The sequence below is a fragment of the Miniopterus schreibersii genome (genome assembly GCF_964146895.1).
Source record: "Miniopterus schreibersii genome assembly, chromosome: 5".
NCBI lineage: Eukaryota > Metazoa > Chordata > Mammalia > Chiroptera > Miniopteridae > Miniopterus > Miniopterus schreibersii.
This window is the reverse complement of record NC_138106.1, coordinates 66,276,313-66,299,676: the sequence shown is the minus strand read 5'-3', so window position 1 is coordinate 66,299,676 and position 23,364 is coordinate 66,276,313. Positions and strand designations below refer to the sequence as shown.

At 38.5% G+C, this 23,364-nt stretch overlaps 1 protein-coding gene across 1 annotated transcript in view; it reads left to right on the top strand.

Annotated features, from left to right (window-relative positions):
* EPHA6 (EPH receptor A6) overlaps positions 1 to 23,364 on the top strand; it is a gene marked incomplete at its 5' end in the record, with an annotated part of 762,908 nt that overhangs the window by 626,760 nt on the left and 112,784 nt on the right. The window contains one exon of the mRNA XM_081138997.1: positions 6,369 to 6,430. Within this exon, the coding sequence (XP_080995123.1) occupies positions 6,369 to 6,430 (62 nt within the window). The remainder of the gene's footprint in view (positions 1 to 6,368; positions 6,431 to 23,364) is intronic.

Here is a 23,364-nt window from a genome sequence, read left to right as displayed (position 1 = left end):
GCAAAATAAATTAAGAGAATCAAGTCAACATAGTTATACAGATTTAGGGGCTTCCAATAGCTCTAAGGTTAAATCAATTCCAGATTCACCACAAGACCTGTTGTTACAGGAACAAATCTGTACATGGAGTACAGCATAGCTTGTTAGAAATAAGAATCTACTTCCTCTAAATGCTATTCCTAAAAAACTATGTATTATGTTATTTATAGTAATAAAATATGCATTTTGATTATTTTACTCTAGGAGAAACCATCTTGTTCATTAAAGCAACTTCAAACCTGTTGATTTCAGGTTTTGGGATTTAAAATGACCTTTAAGAGCATCAGGAAAGCTCCTAAACATATTGACCTTAGTCATTTTTAGTAATGAACCTTTTTAACTCTGAAAGCAACTTTCTAGTTTAGGATAAACATCTGTCTAGTCATGAAATATAAACAATATTCCCATGTATCCATTCATTCTTTAGGCTGCTATTGGGTGATTTACAATTTAGTATCAGGAAGTATTCCCTGTATTTTAAATACATCCCATTTCATTTCATCTCATACCTCAGGCAATGAAGGAGGTGTTAATTCACCTCATGTTATTATGTAATAACATGCAATATTACCAGTATACAAAGCAGGACTATATAGCCTACAAATGGGGAGACTGAGGCAGTGAGACGATAATTATGTAAGTTCACTGGCCCGAAGTGAAAAAGTCTTCCATAGCTTCCCATCTCACTCTAATCCCACAACTTCTAACCCCACTCTGCTGAGCACACAAGGAATAAGGTGGCCGGCCACCCCAATTTGTCTGGGACGTGAGAATTGCAGTGCTAAAACCTGGGATTTACTGTATCGTATAAAATATAACTAGCAGTCACTTTTACTTTGCTATAGGATATAAAAGAAAGTTCATGTCCATACCATACTACGGTACAGCATAGAAATGATCCATTTTTAGAAACTATCTTTTGCTGCAGAGTAAACAAATATAATAAAAAGAGGGAAGCAGATAATTATGCACACAAGGGAAAGAAAGTGAACGTACAAACACTTTTGAGTGCCAACTACTGCCAGACACTTCACTAACCGCATGCTTTCTCACTAAGCCTTTGAAAATCATACGTATCTTCATTTTATAGATGCAGAAACTGAGGGAGCTAAAAGAGCTGGCCCAGATCATGCATCTAATAGGTATCAGAGCTGAAATTTTAATTCTGCTTTTTCTCCAAAACCACCTATTTTACAATGCAAATAATTTCGGATATATTCATTTGTCACTCAGTTACTTCAGCACCTCTTTCTTGGTCTAGAATTATCCTTAGAGAACACCTTTATGTGTGTGTTTCTTCTGCATTTCATTCAAAAGAATATAATTGAGTACCTACTCTTGGGACTAGTTCTTGTGCTCAATAGTGAACTTACCAAGAATTAGGCCCAAGTCCGACCCCAACTGCATTTCAGAGTGGGAGGCAGACACCCACCTAGTTAACCTTAACACCACGCCACAAGCTTCATAAAATCGTGTGGTTAAGATGTAAAGGAAGGAGAAAGTAAACAGTTGAGTGTTTGCAAATGGGCAAGTGTTCGTGGGAGAATTGGTGATGGAGGTGGTATTGAAGCTGCGCTCTTTTTTTAAAGTGTGTGATCTTACCAGGTGGAGACGGTGAGGAGGCGGCACATAAAGCCATGCTTAGGGAATCATGAGTTACCTAGAGAACTGGAAAAACAGGAGTTAGGGGAACTGGGGGACATGAAAGATGACACTAGAAGCAAAGATAAAGGAGAGATTGTGAAGGAACCTAATTGCCAAGCCCTTGACTTTGATCCTGCAACAAACAATACAATAAATAAAACTGTCTTTAAAGGAGGGTGGGACATTAACCCTCTAAAAATAAGCTGTTTTCTTATTTTTATCTCTCTTTCCACCATGCACTGTATGAGAGCAGGGATTTTGTATTGATTGAGGATGTTTCTCCAGAAACCAGAAATGATACATAGTAGGTAGGCATTCAAAAATATAATATTTGATATATCACTGAATGTTCAAAATAATCGTCGTACAAGCATTAGCAAGAAAAACTAGTAAATGATTTTTGCAATAAGTTAAGCACACACACAAAAAATGTCAGAATCAGGGCAGTGATGATTTTCTATGGAATCAGCACAACTTAACTTCTGGACTAACAGGAGTTTACTAAAGTGAGAAGTTCAATATTACAATAGGGTTTCAAACTTGGGTAACTAGATGGATGGTAATGTTTTAATCAAAACAGGAATATGGGAGGAAAAGAAACTTCTGGAGAAATATTAAAAGTTTGCACTGAACTCACTGAGGATAAGGCTTGTTTGGGACATGATCTGATAATCACCAGGCAATAGTATAAGAGAAAACAATTTCCCAGTTTTAGCACTTATCTTGTGAATAAAAGTAATTGTCTAATATATTACAATGTTCAAATATACATCACATATATCTTTTGAATGCCTTAGAGGAGTAAGAAAATCATTTCATTTATTATCAAATCCATCTGAGATTATAATTTTCTCTCTCTACGGCAGAAACGGGAGGTAGAAATAGATCAAATAACTGGCTTTAAAAGTACTGAACTGCAACCAGGGGGCAGGGAACACGGGCAACCTGTCAATCCAAGATACGAATGCAAATTTTATTATCTGGTAGACAAAATGTAGACATGATATAATGTTAAATAAACTAGAATTGATTTAAATCTGAAATAGAGTTTTGGGATTGTTGAGTTTTGTTTTGATTCTTTACATTACTGACTGCACATTAGAAATTGCCAAACTGATACAGAACACTACGTTCAGCACAAACTCATTACTTCTATGAAAATGTTAAATCTCTATAATCCCCTTCTTTCATAAATCATCACTGAAGCAAAAAAGAAAAAAATATTTCACTTGGAAAGTATTTTCCCCTAGATTTAAAGAATGCCTTTCTTTTGTTTTCTGTAACAATAGCACAAGTATAGTCTCTTCATCACATGGTTTCTTAACACCACCTACAATTCATCTTAAGTATTAGGAAGCCGCCAATTTGAAAATATTTATTAGTCAATAGTTCATAAAAGTTCCAATTAAAACAATTGGTCTTCACAACAGAAAAAAATGACATGGGATCTTACGATCCACTGTGTTCAGATATCAATACGTGATTTGTTGCAGGACCTCAGTTCCAATGCAGTTTAAAATATCTGTAACCTTTTCTGGGCTATTTATGAAGAAACACCAAGGAAATTCACTTTTTGTGTGACTTGTAGAAATATTTTTGAAAATCTCTTAAATCAAACTGATGAGGCTTCAAAAAAGGATCTGTGGATTTGGAGACTTGACTGATTCAAGAATCTGGAGTCTGTCCATTGATTTCAGTACAATGCAAATATCAAGTTAATTCAGTGATGCTAGGCACTTGGAGTAAGTGGTTAAAATTGTAAAAAAAAAAAAAGGAAATAAAGTGAAATATTTTGAAAATGTAAAATGAGGATTAATCACCTCCAAATACATTTTCCAAGAGCAATAGTGCAATATATAACTTTTACATATTAAAAAATAAGACACAAGAAGCACTGCTACCGATGACTTCTCTCACCTAATCAGGAATTTGAAGAGTACTGTCGTAACTTCCTTAATTTCCCTTCGACTTACCTGTTTTCTTGACTATAAAATGTAATCATGAACTGTGAAGTTGCTTGCAACCTTCGTAGTGTATCTAACTTCCCTATGGAAAACCACTGGGAAACACCAGCAATGTTCTAAAAAACAGCGCCTTAGTTCAATGACAGCTGCTCTGGTTGATGCTATTGGACAAAATACAAAGATAGGGAGTTCAGGTGTGAAACTTCTAATTCGTAAGAAACCTAGGGAGTCTCCGTCCGACTCTTTATTATCTTTAACGAGAAGATTAAACTGGTCACTGATGAATTTTAGGGTTGCATCAAGTATCTCCCTAGGAGTTATTAGAGAGAACTACTTTCAAAGTACTTTGTATTCATGTAGATCAGGGTCTTGCTGAAAGGCCTCAGGCTGCTCTCGGGACCCATGGAACTGCTGAGGAACTCAGCGTGTTTCCCTGAAGCACCTGCTCCGCCCGGCCACACGGAGCGGCCCTGAGACCCGGGACCAGGGCCCCAAGCCAGCTATGGGAGGATGAAGGACAGCAGCCTGGCACGAAGCAGACAAAGGTGTGATGGGAATGCGACTGCGGGAGGCGTCCCTGTGGGACACTCAAGGAGCAGGCGCACTCTCCATTCGGGGAGCTGTGCCCCCGGGGAGCTTGGTAGGGAGAGAGCGAGTTGGGGGTTCTCCTGGCAGGGGACCCCCGACAGGGACGGCAGAGAGAGACAGGAATGAACAAGTGCAGGCGAGAATGACAGTGATGGCTCAGGAAGCGACAAGGCTGGCTGGGAGCGAGGAGAGTGGGCTTAGCAGGGCCTCAGGGCAGAGCTGTGCTCTGTGAGGAGCGCCCGAGAGGCCCCAGGCCCAGAGGGAGGCGCGGGCTCCGAGGCGGCGGCCTGGCACCACCGCTTACCCGCTGCTCGGCTCGGGCAAGGCGCTCAACGTGCTACCCTCCACCTCCTCGTCTGTGTAACAGGGATATGGATAGTATGTATCAGTGTAAGTGAAGGGCTGGCAAGCTCTTTCTATTCTAGTAAGGCTGACATTCCTAAGGAGATGATAAATATTTGTAAAGTAACATGTTTAAAAAATTAAATGTGTTTCAGTAGCAGCAGTGGTCAAGGTAGATTGAAAAGTTGTGACTCCGGGCAGAAGAACCCAGGTAGTCATTGTAGTAACTCAGCATTTTCCCTCAACATGCATACTCCTTTATACATCAAACTGGAATATTGGTCACAGAATTTTTATATTTAAGTATTAAGATGACCTTTTATTTTTCCCTACCTTGCTAACCAAGTGTTTGCATCAGGCTCCTAATCTCTTGAGTTCTTTGAAACCAATGGCCAAATAAAAGATTTCATAACAAACTTTCAGATTTAAAACCTGATTTTCTGGGTCACTGCCTGCAATAGTGCTGACAGTTCCTTTGACCTCAATATTTTCTGATAAAGTTCTTTATCTGTATGTGGGTGAAATTAATGGCTTTAAGGAACATTATAGAGATCCAACAAAATGGATGTCTTCTTTGGGTTCTCATTCTATGCATGATAAATTGGAAACTTTATTATTACATTTAACCTTTAGCACATCTTTCTTTAAAATATAGATTCAACTGTAAAAATCTAGCATTTGCTGACATTGTACTAATTTGTTACCGTCACCCTTTCTAACCCACAAGCCTTTGACTTCATAAAAGGGGCATGAATTACAACATGAGACCTAATATTTCCATGATCGGTACACATAATTTCTTCCCAGATCTTTGTACTCATGAGGAAAGACTCTGGGCACAGTGCAGATGAAATTGCTAAAAATTCCAACGAGAAGCAAGAAATATAGAAGTAAAAAGGAAATATGTCGTACATGTTTGTTTCAGATAAATAACATTCTCCCTTCATCTGAAATGAGTTTATCTTTTAAACTTGGGAAATTGAGCAGAACAAATAGATTCTTTCCTTTGAAACAAACCAAAGTTACTTATGTCAAATATGTTTCCTAAAAGAGGTATTAGGAACTGTAACAATTGCAAATAGATATGATAAAAAAGAAATGATGTTCAGTTTCTGATTTTAGCTTCTGCACTAGACTATGAAATCAGAGTTACTTATGTTTCATATGCGGCCTTCATTGTTCCGTTGATCTAATCTGTGTCCAATAAAGAGTTGATCAAGAATTATTACAGATCCCACCAACTTGGTAGCATTCATCAATCTACTGACATTTTTCTACTTAAAAGCCCTTAAAAGCAGACTATGACCGATGGTGTATCATTTCTTAGAGAGAATTTATGAATTTCTCTTTTCTGCTTTGCCTGAGGAATATTTCGGAAATGCTCAGTCCGATGTGATTCAGCCGTAATTACTGCACCAGTCTGGAAGTTGTTCCACTACTGGCAAAGCAGCTACAGTAAATGTTTAAACCCTGACTTCAGCTTCTTTTAAGGAAAAGCTCAGGACAGAAAGAACATCATCTAAACAAACCAGCGATCGCGGGGCTCTAGAAAAGGAAGTGCTTAATTCCTTTGTAATTTGTGTTCTTTTTATGAACTCAAAAGAAATAATGCTATAAAGAAATGGAGAGATATCTATGTATAGTATGAGTACTTTCACAGAAGCACGCTGGAAAGTGAAATTCCTATCAATAAAAAACAAATAATTTAGCTGCCACAGCTGGAAATCTCTAACTGCAGCTCCTGTTTCTGTAATTGCTCTAATCCTGTGTGTTCCCTTGCTCTGTTTGCAGGCCGACCAGTTATGATTGTGGTGGAATATATGGAGAATGGATCCCTAGACTCCTTTTTGCGGGTGAGGTATTTTTTTTCTGATGGCATTTAAGTAAGCTATTCTGAGTTCTAGATTTAAATCATTTATCATCAATTAATTGTTGCATCATGTGACTCATGGATTTTTCTGTGAAGAACAGCAGCATTTTCTCTAGGGTGCATTTCTCTGATACTGTGATATATTAGAGTGTTACTAAGGGGGCGGCATATACATGTAATAATATAATTGATTTCTCTTATAAATTCACTTGCCATGTTAATATACATATATTTGAAATAATGTTATAAAGAAAGAGATTAAATGAAACTCAGTTACTTCACACAGCCATTCATTTTGCTTTATCACATTTAACTACTTAATGCTGAACCCCTTAAATTGATGTATATTGATCAATAATGAATTGAATTGATATCAGAAAACTGGTTTAATCAACTTTGTCCCTCTCAATTTCATTTGGACAACTATTCAGAAAGCAAAATGAAAAGAAATAAGAGAACAGCAGAGATTAGTTCTAGTACAAAAAAAATTTTAAGTACTCTTTTAAAGTAACTGTTCCTTAACAGTATGGTATGTAAAAAAATCGCAGGTTCCATTCCTGGTCAAAGAGACGTAGGTGGGCTGCATGGTACATCCCCTCCCCAGTCAGGGGGTGTGCAGGAGGCAAGCAAGCGGTGTGTCTCTCATATTCATGTTTCTCTCTTTCTCTCTTTCCCTCCCTCCCTTCTACTCTCTCTAAAAATCAATGGGGGAAAAATATCCTCATGTGAGGATTAACAACAACAAAAATTGTTTGTTTTATCTATATGCATACCTCAGAGGTATTGTGGATTCGGTTCCAGATCATCACAATAAAGCATATATCGCAATAAAGGAAATCACACGAAATTTTTTTGTTTCTGAGTGCATATAAAAGTTATGTTTACACTATACTGCAGTCTATTTAGTAGGCAATATATGTTTATAAAAACAATGTACATGCCTTCAGAGTCATAATCTTTTTGCTGGTAGAAGGACTTGCCCCGATGTTGATGGCTGCTGACTGGTCAGGGTGGTGGTTTCTGTAGGTTGGGATGACTGTGGCAGTTTCTTAAAATAACACAGCAATAAAGTCTGTCACATCGATTGACTCTTCCTTTCACAAATGATTTCTCTGTAGCGTACAATGCTGTTTGATAGCATTTTACCCACAGTAGAACTTCTTTCAAAACTGGAGTCAGTCCTCTCAAACCCTGCCACTGCTTCACCAACTAAGTTTATGTACTATTTTAAATCCTTTGTTGTCATTTCAACAATCTTCACAGAACCTTCACCTGGAGTAGATTCCATCTCAAGAAACCACCTTCTTTGCTCATCCATAAAGAGGAACTCCTCATGCATTTATAAAAGTTTTATCATGAGATTCCAGCAATCCAGTCACATCTTCCGTCTCCACTTCTGATTCTAGTTCCCTTGCTGTTCCCTTGCTGTTTCCACCACATCTGCAGTAACTGTCTCTGCTGAAGTCTTGAACCCCTCAAAGTCATCCACGAGGGTTGTAATAAACTTCTTCCGAATCCCTATTAATGTTGATATTTCGATGTCTTCCCATGAATCATGAGTGATCTTAATGGCACCTGGAATGGTGAGTCCTTTCCAGAAGGTTTTCAATTGACTTTTCCCATATATATCATAGTAATCACTAGCTATGGCAGCTATAGCCATATGAAATGTGTTTCTTAAATAATAAGACTTGAAACCCACAATGACTTTTTGAACCATGAGTGGTTCAAACTACAGAATGGATGTTGTGTTAGCAGGCATGAAAACAACATTAATCTCATTATACATCTTCATCAGAGCTCTTGGGTGATCCTGTATATTGTCAATGAACAGTAATATTTTAAATGAGATCTTTTTTTTCTGAGCAGCAGGTCTCCACAGTGGGCTTAAAATATTCAGTAAGCCATGTTGTAAACAGATGTGCTCTCTTCCAGGCTTTGCTGTTCCATTTATAAAGCACAGTCAGGGTGGATTTAGCATAATTAATGCTAAATCTACCGTCTTAAGGACCGTAGGGTTTGTGGCATGGCAAATGAGCGCTGGCTTCAACTTGAAGTGGCCAGCGCATCAGCCCCTACAAGAGAGTCAGCCTGTCCTTCGATGCTGTGAAGACAGGCATGGCTTCTCTCTAGCTATGAAAGTTGTAGAAGGCCATCTGTTGTCTAGTGTGGCACCTTCATTAAGCATCTTGGCTAGATTGTCTCCATAACCTGCAGACTCGCTGCCTCAGTACTCCCTGCTTCACCTGCGCTTACATGTTGTGGAGACAGCTTCTTTCCTTAAACCTCATGAACCGTCCTCTGCTAGCTTCAAACTTACCTTCTGTGGCTCCCTCGCCTCTCTCAGCCTTCGGAGAACTGAAGACAGTCAGAGCCTTGCCCGGGGTTAGGCTTTGGTTAAGGGACTGCTGTGGCTGCTTTGGTCTTTCGCCCAGCCCACTAGCACGTCTCCATGTCAGCAGTAAGGCCGTTTCGCTTTCTCCTTATTGGTGTGTTCACCGGAGGAGCACATTTCATTTCCTTCAAGAGCTTTCCCTTTGTATTCACAGCCTGTATAACTGGCACAAGAGGCCTGGCTTTCCGCCTGTCTCTGCCTTTGACATGCCTTCCTCACTAAGCCTAATCGTTTCTAGCTTTTAAGTGAGAGACGCATGACTCTTCCTTTCACTTGAACACTGACGAGGCCATCGGAGGGTTACTGATTGGCCTAATTCTAATATTCTTGTGTCGAAAGGGATAGGGAGGCCCAAGGAGAGAGAGAGACAGAGAGAGAGACAGAGAGACAGGGGAACAGCTGGTCAAAGGAGCAGTGGGAACACACACAGCATTTATTGGTTAAGTTTGCTCATCACGACACCCCAAAACAGTTATAGTAGTGACATCAAAGCTCACTGATCACAGATCACCATAAGAAATATAATAATAATGAAAATGTTTGAAATATTGCAAGAATTACCAATATGTGACACAGAGACACGAAGTGAGCAAATGCTGCTGGGAAAATGGAGCCGATAGACCCGCTCGTCGAAGGGTTGCCACGCACTTCAATCTGTAAAAAGCGGCGTCTGTGAAGCCTGATCAAGTTCGGGGTGCCCGTAGCGGAACAGGGTAACGGAGCCGAGACGGCTCTATGAAGCTACATTTTAAAGTGTGTTCATAATATCTGTAATGTTTCAAACGCCATCATATGCAACAAAAAATGTTCCTTAATAGCAACAACAACAAAAAAAAGGAATATGAAAAATATAATCCCTAGAGGAAACATTTTCACCCACAGCAGAGGTTACATGTGACTGTCACTGTGTTCTTCAAAGCACGCCCATGTACAGAGACATGGCCACTTTCCTAGCCTGTAAACCTCCTGCGCTTTGGCTACCTGAAATGCGCTGTTATTTTTCTTCTTTATTTTCATGAGACTAAACAGTCGCAAGCACGGCTTCTTCACTTGTCCATGTTATTTGGACACGTTCTGTGTATACCTCACCTTTTCCTCTTGATCTCATTTTTATCTATTTCTTTCTTGATTCCATGCCCCATTCTTTCAACTGCTCTCAGTATTAGCAGAGATGACACATTTATTCTGTGACTGGATGTCCAGATTGAATGCCAGAAGCTGAATTCGGCAAAATCGTCAAGTTATCAAGGAGCAGTACTCCTCACATGACGCAAAATGAAATTCATAGGTGTGTGGGGACGTGAGCTATTTGTTTTTTCTGAAGCCATTCTCAGCTATAAAATAACTTTATATCTTGTATTCATTTGTCCCATAAAGGGGCCAAATTATTTTAGAATAATTTATCAGGATCGTCTGTGGTACTTGAAATGCAGATATACTTATGTCCTTTCATTATATTTATTCAAAAACTCATTTTTACCAGATAGATATTATTACATAATGATGTTTGGAAGAAGTTTTTATGTTTGGATCAGCTATATCCTAGAGCTGAATATAAAGGCAAGTAATGTAGCACATACCCAGTCTCAAATTGCTACTGGAAATTGGATCAAATGACTGCCACAAGCAAATTAAGAGAGAAATATTAGCTTCAGATACACTTTTTACCCTGCCAAATCATGAATCAATTAGAATATGTTCTAAAGAAAAGATAATATGTTATAAATGAAATATTTACTCATAAACATTCTACTACATATTTATGAGTGGTATATTTCATGATTTAAAATTTAAAACCTAATACTTTTCAGCTCTTATGCACCATGTAAGACATCATAGAGTCTGGGAAAGTAAATATTTCCAATTGGTGGTGGCTACCATTACTACCACTATCAGAACTTTAACATATTTCTCAGCTCATCTTGGCTCTGCCACTTGCTGGCTGTGTGACCTTGTGACTTAAGCAAGTGACTAACTTCTCTGTGCCTCTCTTTGCCCATCTCTAAAATAGGAATATTAACAGTCTCTACCTCATACAAGTGTTATAAGGATATATTAGTTGATTATTGTAAAGTTTATAGAAAAATGTCTGACACGTTGTAAATGTTAGACTGTGAGGAGTCAAACTTAAGTCTTTGACTCAAAATGCCATGTTCTCATACAGCATGAATTCTACCTTTTTATTAAATTACTTACTACTTCTTCTTATAAGTTCACTGCCATCTCCCTTCTATGTGTCTTCTCTGCACATAGAATTTCTATTAAAATAAAAATGAGTTGGGAAATAGGGCCAAATAGTCTCTTTTTGACCTTTTTTAATATTCTTATACTTCTTTGTAATCATCTCTTTTATCCCAGAGCCTCAAAGTGCTTTATAAACTTTATGTCAATAGCAGACACTCAATCCCCATGGCAAGCAGAAATAAAATATATATATCCCACGCATTCTCAAAAGCGAAGTCATTTTTCAAACTCCTGCTGTAGAATGTGATCATCGCAGCTTCTGTGAACAAGAAGAAGGAGCTGGCTAAGTGCCCTGTGTAGCGGGAAGGCATCTGTGGCTCCCTAGTAGCACCCTCTGCTTGCCGGAGGCAGAAGAGATTTCCCTCTGGTCCCCCACACTGTTTGAAAAGGAGTGGTAGCAACACTAAGTACAAGATTTCAACCCAGGCCAGTGGCGGTGACTGTCTGTGTGTGATATTGCAGTGGATTCATAATTCTTACACTGTTTGGGATCCGTGTGGACATTCCTGCAGACATTTATTGTATGAATAAATGTGCATGTTTGTGAGCAATTGTGTGTGTGTGCGCGTGCATGCAAGTGCATGTGTGTGAAGGGGTGTGGGTGGGGATGTCACCATGTGTTTGCTTTTCATTTTAAAATTAAGTGGAATATCAGGCTGGCTGCCTGGAAAATATGACCTCACTGATATGCAGATTTTTCTAACTTTTCCAATTGCACTTAATTCCTAGTGTGAATTAAGTATAATGTTGACCACCATCCCTGGTTGGTTTTTCTCCTCTATACATACGTATTTCATAAACACCTTTTGTGACACTTCTCTAACAACTGCTTGTCCCTAAATCTTTTAACTTCCATTTTAATAACAAAGTTAACTAGCAATCAGTTATAAAAATAGTCCTAAAATATTTTGAAACTTTGAGATATCATATGTCAACTATAAAAGAGTATTCCTTTTATAACATTCGTCGAATGTGGATTTGTTTATCATATTATAAAATTCAGTTATTCAAAAATATAATGCCACTGTTTTTAGTTCAAGATGGTATATTATGTTCATGCTACAGCCTCCTGCTCCCACTCAAATCCTTTGACATGAGAGAAAAGACACACATACATTATTTACAAAGCACAATCACATGAGCAAACAATGAGTGTCACCCATAAATAACAAATATAGGAAGGGAGAAATTAATTAAGACAAAAGCAGACAAGATCAGATTGCATAAGGAAACCATAGCTCAGGACATGCTCGGGAAAGGATGCTTGAGAGCAAAAAGCACGTGTGGAAGCTGGTGCTGCGCTGAAATGGAGATGCAGACGGGGAGCACGGGCTGGGAGCTGGGAGACGATGATGACTTTCATCTGTGTCGTGTTGCAGTTGGGACGCCTGTGGAACATGCAGCGAAAATGTTCAGGCAGCAATTAGAAATATAATTCTGAAATTCAGTGGAAAAATCTTTGCTAAAATTAAAGATCTGGGAGTCAGTAACATAAACATAGTTATTAAAGCCAAACCATGACATTTCCCAGGAAGAAATGGGAAAAAGGAAAGGAGTTGAGCAAGGTTTTCACTCTGTGGCATGTCAACCTGAGGTGGCAGCAGGGTGGCATCCCCCAAGGTAACTAAGAATGAGATGTCAGAGAGGAGCAAGGAGGGAGAGGAGTGCACCTAAGAATAGAGCATTTCAGGCAGGAGCAAATAAGCAGTTGTATCAAATGCAGTAGAAATTTTGAAAGACAGAAACTGAAAAGCATCCAAGGGATTTAGCACTTAAGGGGACCTCAGTGATCTCAATAAGGGCGCTTTTAATGGGTTGATTTCAGACAGAAGCCACATTGCAGAAGGCAAAATGAGAGTGAAAGATAAATGGGACCTGGTAGGTGGAGACCATTTTTAGGGAAGAAGTGGGTGAGATAGCAAGGCGAGAGAAATCAGATGCTAGTAGACAATAAAAGAAAAATCAACAATCTTTTAAGATGGAAAAAAATTCAGACAATTTATCCCCTGAGGGGTAGGGAATCAAAAGAGAATACATTGGTACGGTAAAGTATCTCAGGAGATGGAAGGTACCATACCAAGGACCCTGGTGGAGAATTGACCTTGAGTAGCAGAGGCCTGCACACACCTGCCAAGGCCGAAGGGACTCTGTGTGGATCTAGAGAGATGTATGAGCAGAAAGTATTAAATCGAAAGAAGTGAGAGCTGATGATGTTTCATTTCTGCCTCAAGTAGGAGGACAGTGTGTGTGTGGGAGTCTGAGGACAAACTTTCATTTAAAGTGAATGTTCAGAGTAATTGCTGAAGTTAAAAAAAAAAAAAAAGTAGCTGAATGGAAACAAAAAAGCAGGATCATCACGAGCAGGTTCTACTCCAAGGAAACAGGTTTTTTTCTGGGCCCTAGAAAGGGCAACTAAAAGTCTTTACCAAGGTTTTTAGTGATATGACCTCACCCTTGGTCATGGAGAAAGTAACATTAATTAACCGGCCGTGCTGACATCAGCTGATGCTGGCGAGCATGAGCGTGTCCCGGTCGTGGTGGGCATGCCTCTGTGGATTTTTGCAGAAACACTCAACCCCCAGCTGTCAGAATGGAAACAGTAGACAGTATTGTTTATAGAGCAGGTACAACAGCAAAACAAGGGTCCCACAGGGGAGTTGGGGTGCTGGCAAAGGAATCTTTATCTAGCGATATCCAGGCTAGATAAATCGGGGCTGGGGGCTTTATTGTGTAAAAGAGGAAGGATAGTTGTGTGTGAGGGTGAGAGGATGGAAGGGAAAGAAGACTGTGGCCAGCAAGTGGGACATTGGCAATGGTTTGTCAGAGCCAGGTCATACCAGCTTGCAGGAGGTGATTATTAAATAGCTGGAAATTTGGGGAGCTGTTTGTTAAACTGTTAGTAGCTTGAAATTGGTCTTGATGGGAGTACTTGCACCACAGAAACTGGCAGATGCTACCAATCAGAAACAGTTTACTAACACACTAGACTGACATTTAAAATTTCTGAAGTGAGGCAGTTTTAGAGATGACAGTTTCCAGGTGTGGGCCTAGGAATCTGTGACTAAAGTAAAAATGAAGATGAATATCTTTAATTAACTAACAGAGATAACATTTATGTGTTCTCTATGAGTCAGGCATTATTCCAATCCCATGCATTAACTCACCCAGTGCTTATGAAGGCGGCACGTGGTAGGTGTTACTACTATCCCCATTTTACCAATGTGAAAACTGAAGCAAAGCAAATTAGGTAACTTGCCCGATGTCAAACTACTGGTAAATCATTCATTCTTCTTTTTTTGCACAAATATACGTTCATAGAATATAGTGGACAAGGCAATGTTCTTTAGTTTGGAATACAAAAGTGAACAAAATTAAAATTAAAAATCTAATGGGAGTAGAAATAAAGAATTGAGCAAAATATATGTGGTACATCAGAGGCGTAGAGGCCAAGGGGCATAGAGGTGGGCGTGAGAGTAGGTTTCAGTATTGAATTTAGTGGTCAGGGAAGGTCTCGTGAAAAGTAGCAGGTGAGTTAAGATGGGAAAAGGTAAGGGAGCAAGCCGAGTGGGCACCTGGGGGATAGATTCCAGAGTTAGAGCAGCAAGGGCCAAGGCCCTGAGTGGGAGCATTTGATACCCACAGAACTGTAAACTAAGTCCTTATGCTCTAACACCGTCTGCCTGCTGCCTAGGACAGTGCTGATTCGTGCCCATCATCTCTTCATAATTAATAGTGATCCTTTCACTGTGCAGTTAGCATAATAAAATATGTAGTCACCCTGTCATTTTGGGTAGAGGAGCGTACCTAAGGGGAAGGGTGGTAGAAGATTAAGTCAGAGAGTCCAAGGGAGCAGAAAGGGACTCAGACCTTGGAGGGAAATGGTCTCACACTTGGCTGCACATTATAATCGTTTAATTTAGAGTGTTTAACAATCCCAAGTTCCAGGCTGCACCCCTGACGAGTTAAATCAGAATCTCTTGGGGTGGGATACGGGCATCAATATTTGTTCAAAGCCCTCTCAGTTGAGTCTATTATGCAACCATGTTGTAAAACTGCTGAAGTGGGACCTTGCAGGTTATTGCAGTGACTTTGAGTTTTCTCTGGATAAGATAAGAAGCTATTATAGGGTTTGGAGAAGAGACACAACATAATCTGTATTTTAAAAGGATTGCTCTGGTTGCTGTGTTGAGAATAGACTTTAGTGAGGTACAGTTGGGTGCAGGGACATTAGGAGGCTTTTGCAGTAATCCAGGTAAGAAGATGACAGTGGCTTAGATGAGGATAGTTGCAGTTGACTTGAAGGAAACCGGTGGATTCTGCGTTGCATTTTGAAATTTGAGCCAATAGGATTTGCCAGTGGATTGCATAAAGTATATAAGTGAAAGAGAAGATTCAAGGGCAAATGTTATCCACAAAATAAGGTCAATAATAGGCAATAACTACTTCCTACAGGTATTGTGATTATTATAGTATTAAATGGCTAATAGGCCCAAAAATCCTAGAATACTGTCTGGCATATATGAAGGTCTCCATAATGTTATCATTTTTATTATATGCTTCAGAAGATGTCACTAAGAGTTTTAAATTAGTTTTTCTGTTACTTCCTGGTCTGTTTTTTTCTACTGGCTAAAAATACTTTTAATTTTCATAATTTAAAAAAAATCTAGATATACCTCATGAATGAGTATTTAAATAATACATGTAACTGCATATTATCATTTCAAAAGCAATGTGAGTCATTTGAAGAGTTTCCCTGAACAAATGAAAAGCAAATATTAATTTAAAAAATTAAAGGGATCTTTTAAATATTTATGTACTCAAATTATAAATCTAGTAAAGATGGCATTTTACCTTATGCTAGTTATATATTAATAATGAGAGCTGTATTTTATTAGCACACTTTTCTTGTAAATTGTGTCGTATGGAGTTATGTTTGTGCTGGTACATAAGAGTGAAATTAAGCTACAATAAATTCACTTTCTATTCAACAGTTAAAAATGTGAAGTTGCATTTATCCACCAATACCTATTTTTAAAACATAAAACTTATAGTTGAATTACCTCCCCCTAATCACATTTTTCAGAAGAAAATGTGAAACTTCATGTAGACTATTATTTATCATGCTTGTGCCAGCTTAATGCCAAGTACTATTCTAAAAATAATGTGACAGTACACATTTAAATATATGAAAGCAAGGTGTGCTTGGAACCCAACATAGGGTTGGCTGAACTTTTCATTTTAAATTAGAAGTTATAGCACCAACTTTCAATAGCCTGAATTTATCTCTTTAAGCATTTTAGTACTGTGAATGTATTATATCATTTGTAGTACCTGGTACCATGAAATTGTAGTTTATAATTTTCTTTATTAATTCTCCTTTTGTATACAGGACTTTACATTCATTTTTTTTCTTTTTTTTTAATCTTTATTGTTGACAGTATTACAGATGTCCCTCTTTTTCCCCTGTTGACCCCCTCCGCCCCACATCCACCCCACACCCAAGCCTTCCCCATACCAATGTCTGTGTCCATAGGTTATGCATGTGAGCATATAAGTTCTTTGATTAATCTCTCCCCACCCACTCCCCCACCCTGCCTTCCCTCTGAGATCCCTCAGCCTGGTCCATGCTTCTACGTCTCTGGATCTATTTTGTTCATCTGTTTATTTTGTTTATTATATTCCACATATAAGTGAGATCATGTGGTACATGTCTTTCTCTGCCTGGCTTATTTCGCTTAGTATAATACTCTCCAGTTCCATCCATGCTGTCCCAAAGGGTAAGAGGTCCTCCTTCTTTATAGCTGCATAGTATTCCATGGTGTGAATGTCCCACAGCTTTTTTATCCACTGATGGGCACTTGGGCTATTTCCAGATCTTAGCTATTGTGAATTGTGCTGCTATGAACATAGGGGTGCATAAGTTCTTTCTGATTAGTGTTTCAGGATTCTTAGGATATATTCCTAGAAGTGGGATCACTGGGTCAAATGGCAGGTCAATTTTTAATTTTTTGAGGAACCTCCATACTATTTTCCATAGTGGCTGCCCCAGTCTGCATTCCCACCAGCAGTGCACTAGGGTTCCCCTTTCCCCACACCCTCGCCAGCACTTGTCGTTTGTTGATTCGTTGATGGAGCCATTCTGACAGGGGTGAGGTGATACCTCATTGTGGTTTTAATTTGCATCTCTCTGATGATTAGCGACGTTGAGCATTTTTTCATATGTCTGTTAGCCATCTGTGTGTCCTCTTTGGAGACATGCCTATTTAGGTCCTTTGCCCATTTTTTTATTGGATTGTTTGCCTTCCTTTTGTTAAGTTATATGAGTTCTTTATATATTTTGGATATTAACCCTTTATCAGATGTGTAATTGGCAAATATGTTCTCCCATTCAGGGATCCCTTTTTGTTTTGTCAATGGTTTCTTTTGCTCTTTTGCTGTGCAGAAGCTTTTTATTTTTATGTAGTCCCATTTGTTTATTTTCTCCTTAGTTTCTCTTGCCCTAGGACATGTATCAGCAAATATATTGCTACAAGAGATGTCTGAGATTTTGCTGCCTATGTTTTCTTCTAGGATTTTTATGGCTTCATGTCTTACATTTAAGTCTTTTATCCATTTTGAGTTTATTTTTGTGTATGGTCTAAGTTGGTGGTCTAGTTTCATTTTTTGCATGTACCTGTCCAGTTATCCCAACACCATTTATTGAAGAGACTATCTTTACTCCATTGTATGCTCTTCCCTCCTTTGTCAAATATTAATTGAGCGTAATGGCTTGGGTCAATTTCTGTTCCATTCCATGGATCTGTATGACTGTTCTTGTGCTAGTACCAGGCTGTTTTGATTACAGTGGCTTTGTAGTATAACTTGATATCTGATGTTGTCATCCCACCAACTTTGTTCTTCCTTCTCAAGATTGCCATGGCTATAAATTTTTTAAGATACTTAGGAATAAACTTAACCAAGGAGGTAAAAGATCTGTACTTGGAAAACTACAGAACGTTGCAAAAAGAGGCAGAGGAAGATATAAACAAGTGGAAGAATATACCGTGTTCATGGATTGGAAGAATCAACATCATTAAAATGTCCATTCTACCCAAAGCAATCTATAAATTCAATGCAGTCCCTATTAAAATACCAACAGCATATTTCACAGATTTACATTGATTTTTATTGGTGTGTAATTTGTAATTATAGTGATATGTAGAGAAATTCCATTTTCCTGAACTCGTCTGTAGTTAGTCCTATATCCCCTTATGGCCATACTAGAGATTTTGAATTTACAGAACTAAATATTAGACTTAAAACTTACAGTTCTCAGCCATGTCTGCCAATCAGAATCACAATCCTAGAGAGATTTTAGAAAAGAGATATGTAGACCAAAGCAGGTCTATTTTTTAAAAACTTCCGCAGGTAACTGATGCACTCCAACTATAATTTACCATAACCATGGTGCTATGTGACACCCTGGCCCAAATGCCACACGAAACAATTTATATTTTTCTGGCTTTATTTAAGTGCAGCACATAGTAGCTAGTGTAGATTATCTTCATACAAATCTAAGCAAAATAAAATAAAATTCAGTAGTAAGCTTTGCAAGCTAAAGCTATATTGTATACAGATTCACTTTAAGCTCTTAAAATGCAATTCTGAAATCCAACTGGCATGATTCACAAATCCATATCTACTTTTCTTCCTAGATTTTTTTAAGTATATTAGTAATGACATTTTTTTAGTTTCCTCATGATTGAAATTTCTGATTTTATTCTTGGTGGCATCTCCCTTCTATAACTGAAAATGTAACTCTGCCAAGTTTAAGTCCAAATCCATGATCACTGCAAAAGAAAAAGCCTTGAAGGACTTAGTAAATATTCTAGAGGAAATTATAATAAGATTTTCAATGGGGGAGGCCACAAGAACCAAGACTTTGGTAAAAAAAAAAAAAGAGAGAGAGAGAGAGATTGAGTCTTACTTGTACACGATTATTTTAAAACAGGAATGATTTGGTCTTTTCAAGTCCATAAATAACCTTAGCCATTGCTTTTTCAAATTTAGGAGCATTTTCAAGTCATGGCATGGACAACTTTCTGATTTAGAAACAGAAAAACTGAATTTTAACTTTAAACTTAAGTTATGCAAGTAATCGTCCAAGGACTGTTTTCCTCAAAGTCACTTATAAATCAATTGTTGAGAACTCAGAATGTATTTTCCTATAAATATTTATTTTAAAAATATTACTTAAGTCCCTAGGCAGACCTATAAAAGCCTCTTTAACACAGACTACAGTAAAGGACGTAGCTTCCAATACGAAAGGGGCCAGGAATTATCTTCAAAAGAGAATAAAAGGTGTGTTTTCCTCTGCTCTACATGACTTCCTTGAGCCAAAATTTTTAAAGGCCATTTTTCTGTGGCATTCACTCCTTTCGTGTTCTCTTGTGGCACCCTCCCCATCCCTTATCCCCAGGCTCGGCCTTTCTCCATCTGATAGAATTACCTGCAACCTGGACCCTCACCCACCCTTAATCTAAGCTTCCATTCTTTAGTTACCATAGATCTTAGCTGGATATAAGGTTAGACTAATTCATACTAGTGTGTGATTCACAAATACTATTTTAATGTCTTCATATTATTTTGCATCTTTTACATGAACTTACAAACCCAAATGTAATTTATTTTATTTTATTCTGGTAGTAACATGTAACATAAAATCTACTCTCTCTACAAATTTTCAGATGTACAATACAGTATTGTTGAATATAGGTGAGGTGTTGTACAACAGATTTCTAGAGCTTACTCATCTTGCAAAACTAAAGCTATCCTCATTTATTAGTAACCATATCCCCCTCCGCATAGCCTTTGATTTTATGAATTTGGCCCAATTAAAATTTTAATAATGGAATTTCAGGTGGCAAAACAAAAAAGTGAGAACAAGCAGACAGTGTGGGTGAGGATATTTTTGCACGAAAGGAACACAGAAGTTAACTCCTCTCTGTTTTTGTAGCTTTTCATAGATTCTCATCTTTTGTCCCTTACAAACCAATTGCATTTCAGACAAAATCTAGTTTTCTCAGAAAGGCCTCTGGTAACACAAAATTAGAGGAGACAAGAGGCTTTAAAAAGTGTCCACTGTTTGTATACCTTGATCTTTTGTAAACCGCTTAGTAAGTCACATTTCCTGCATAGCCATTTTATAGCTCAAGTCAGCGTTTTGGAAGGAGTAATTTTACAAGGCTTCAGATAACCCTTCTATTTTTGTCATTCTGTTTTGAAAAGCCGGTGCCATTTCTTATAACTTGTGGTTAGTAAACTAAAAAAATCTTTTGACACACATCTGAACCAAACTTTCATTCTTCATTTTGGAGCATAAATTGTCATTTTCCACTAGTGTTTATTGCACCAGATTTGTGAGGAACCTTTGGAAAGTCATTTATTTATTGCAACCAAGACACTGTATAATGAATTGTATTCTCTGTAAATGTTTGTTAAATGATGATGTGCGATTTTTATTAATTCTACTCTAGAATAGCAGCTTACCATCTACTAGGTATAGTTTTGTTTATCACTCATTTTCAACATTTCAAAACACTGAGTCACACTAATTATTTACTCGATACAAAGAAGCAATGCACATTTTTCAACCAGAAACTTTGAAGGCTATGATTTAAATTGTGGTCCACAGACTTTTCATACTTCGTAAGGCTGTTCTGTTGGTGGGCTCAACATTACTGTGATTCTCCAGTGAAGACCTAGAAAGAAATACAGCCGAAATCTGTGTAACATACTTAGCCCCCTTTTCCTCACTCTGCGGCAAAAATACAAGAATTTGGTGGTCAAAATCAGTCACACCAGAGTCTTGCCCTTAGAGGTGAAGAAGGCTGCACGTGTAACAAATCCTTCTCATTTACTCATGATTTTCTCAGAGCATCTCTTATCTTACTTGCCATGGAAAATACTTCAAGAATATCTTACTACTGACTAAAAGCTTGAAGTATTTCCCTGCACTAAGAGAAAAATAAATTTAGCGCCATTCAATCCAGTGAGTATCAGTCCAGTACCTACTGTGTGCCAAGCATGGTGCCAGGCCCTGAGATTTCCGAGACGAACAAGACTAGGTGCGCTCATTGCCCTAGGTGAGATTATGTTCAAGACCGTGGGAGAGACTGGCACACACATATGGTTTTAGCCAGTGTTGGTGTAGACAGGATGCTTTGAGAGCAGTGAAGAGAGAAACTTGGTCCATCTTTATTTCTCCACTTTCCTGACCCATCTCCCCCTCCATCCAATCCATTGCAGGTCTTGTTGGCTATGCCTCTAAAATAGATCTCAGACCTGGTTTAAGCCACCAGCTCCTCTCTCCCGTGTTAGTCTAGTAGCTTTCAATTGATCTCTCTGCTTCCATTCTCCATACACAAGTCATACACACACACACATGTGAGCAAAAGTAGGTTTACAGTTGTGAGTATGTGAAACAATTTATTTAGCAAGTAGACTACAAGAATGTGTAAATAATGAAGGCAATTTGAGCACTTAAGAGACTATGCCTGAATGCACTGTGCCATTGTGACATTCTTTTGAGTTAAAGCTATTGTAATAATCATAGCCTACATGTCTTTTTCCCTATGAACTGTAAACCTACTTTTGCCCACCCCTGTATGTATATGTATATATATCATTCTCCAACTAAAATTCTTGTCTAACTTCTCATTACTTTTAGAGATTTCAAACTCTTCACCTTGGCTTACAAGACCCTGCCTGATTTTCCTCTGCCTGACTCTTCAGTCTCCCTCTCCTGCCTCTTCTCTCTCCATAAGCTCCAGCCCCATTGGCTTTCATTTCTTCAGCACAAACTCATCTTTGACTTAAGTCATCTGTACATGCTGGAAACTAGTCACGGGCTCCAACATGTCACTGTCTTTCATACACATGTTCTATATTTTGTAGTTCCTCATTATTTAAAAGCATCTCATTTATTTTTTACCTCTTTGTTTTCTGTCTCCCTGCCTCCAATTAAATGTAAGTACAACTGGAGCAGGCACCTTTCTCTTCTGCTTCCCACTTTGACTCCAGCAATTAGAGCAATAACTCGCCTGTAGTATAGCTGCTCAAAGAGTACTGTTGGGAAAAACGACTTGGGGATTCAGCAAGGACCTCCAAGAAGAGATGATACTTACCATGGGAAACTCAGATGACAAAAGACTAGAGGAGTATTCCTGGAGGAGGGAACTGTACAAGCAAAGCACATCAGATATGAAATAACATGTTGTAGGGGTGAAGTAAACACCAAAAAAATGAATCAGGACAAGGTTATAAAACTAGTGATAGGAGCAAGGGTCTTAACTTTGTATTGACTACTGTACTTTATTCTGTCATTGAAAGGTCTTAAGCAAATGAGGGGCAGGGTGATATTTGTGTTTCGTAGAATACATTTGTTAAATATATTTATTATGTTGAAAAAATATATGTATTTTTAATATTGTCAGATAATAGTGTGATGACAGGAGAACAGCATAGCACTCAAACCCTACATCTGCCCAAAGCACAGGCTAAGTACTTGAGGTCAACCTAAGATGAATGGATGCGGAGAGACTGGAAGTGTCCGTGGGGGACAACCTGGAAGGCAGGGCCTTGAACCATCGTCAGGAGCTTGCCTTACTGTGACACGCTCGGATCCGGCGGGTGTTGTGCTCTGGGGTCTTAGACAGGGTCTGGGAGCGCTCTGCAGACGTTGTAATGTAGAGCTTCCAGGAAACACCTTCCAGTCAGGCTCACCCTCTCTGTCGCTTAGACGTTAAGCTCCAGGTTTCTCAGCAGTCGGGTTGAGAGCGCAAAGAAAAAAAATGAAGACAAACCGAATTCTAGCTACTAAGCTCTGAGATGCAGTGTGTAAATATGCCACATTCGCTCTCTTTCATTTGAATCTGCCTTCCCGGGAAAATAACCCTATGTCATTAAAATATTCATAGTTTCTTTCTGATTAATCTCTAGTAGGAAGCCCAAAGATATTAAATCTCGGGGCTCTCACATTTTTCTCCTCCCCTCATAAACAATTCAATTCCATTTGAATTAATATTTATCAAGTGCTGACACAAGGCATGGCAGTCCAGTGGGTGCTGTGATAGAACCGCTGCCTAGAAGGGAGAAAATGCGTATCCAGCCTTAAGAAAACAACTCTTTTTTGTACAAGACTATGGGAATAATACAGCAATAGCAGCCAGTGCTCTACAAGATGGTATCAAAGACTATTTAATTCAGTCACCATTTATTAACCACACACCATATTCAAG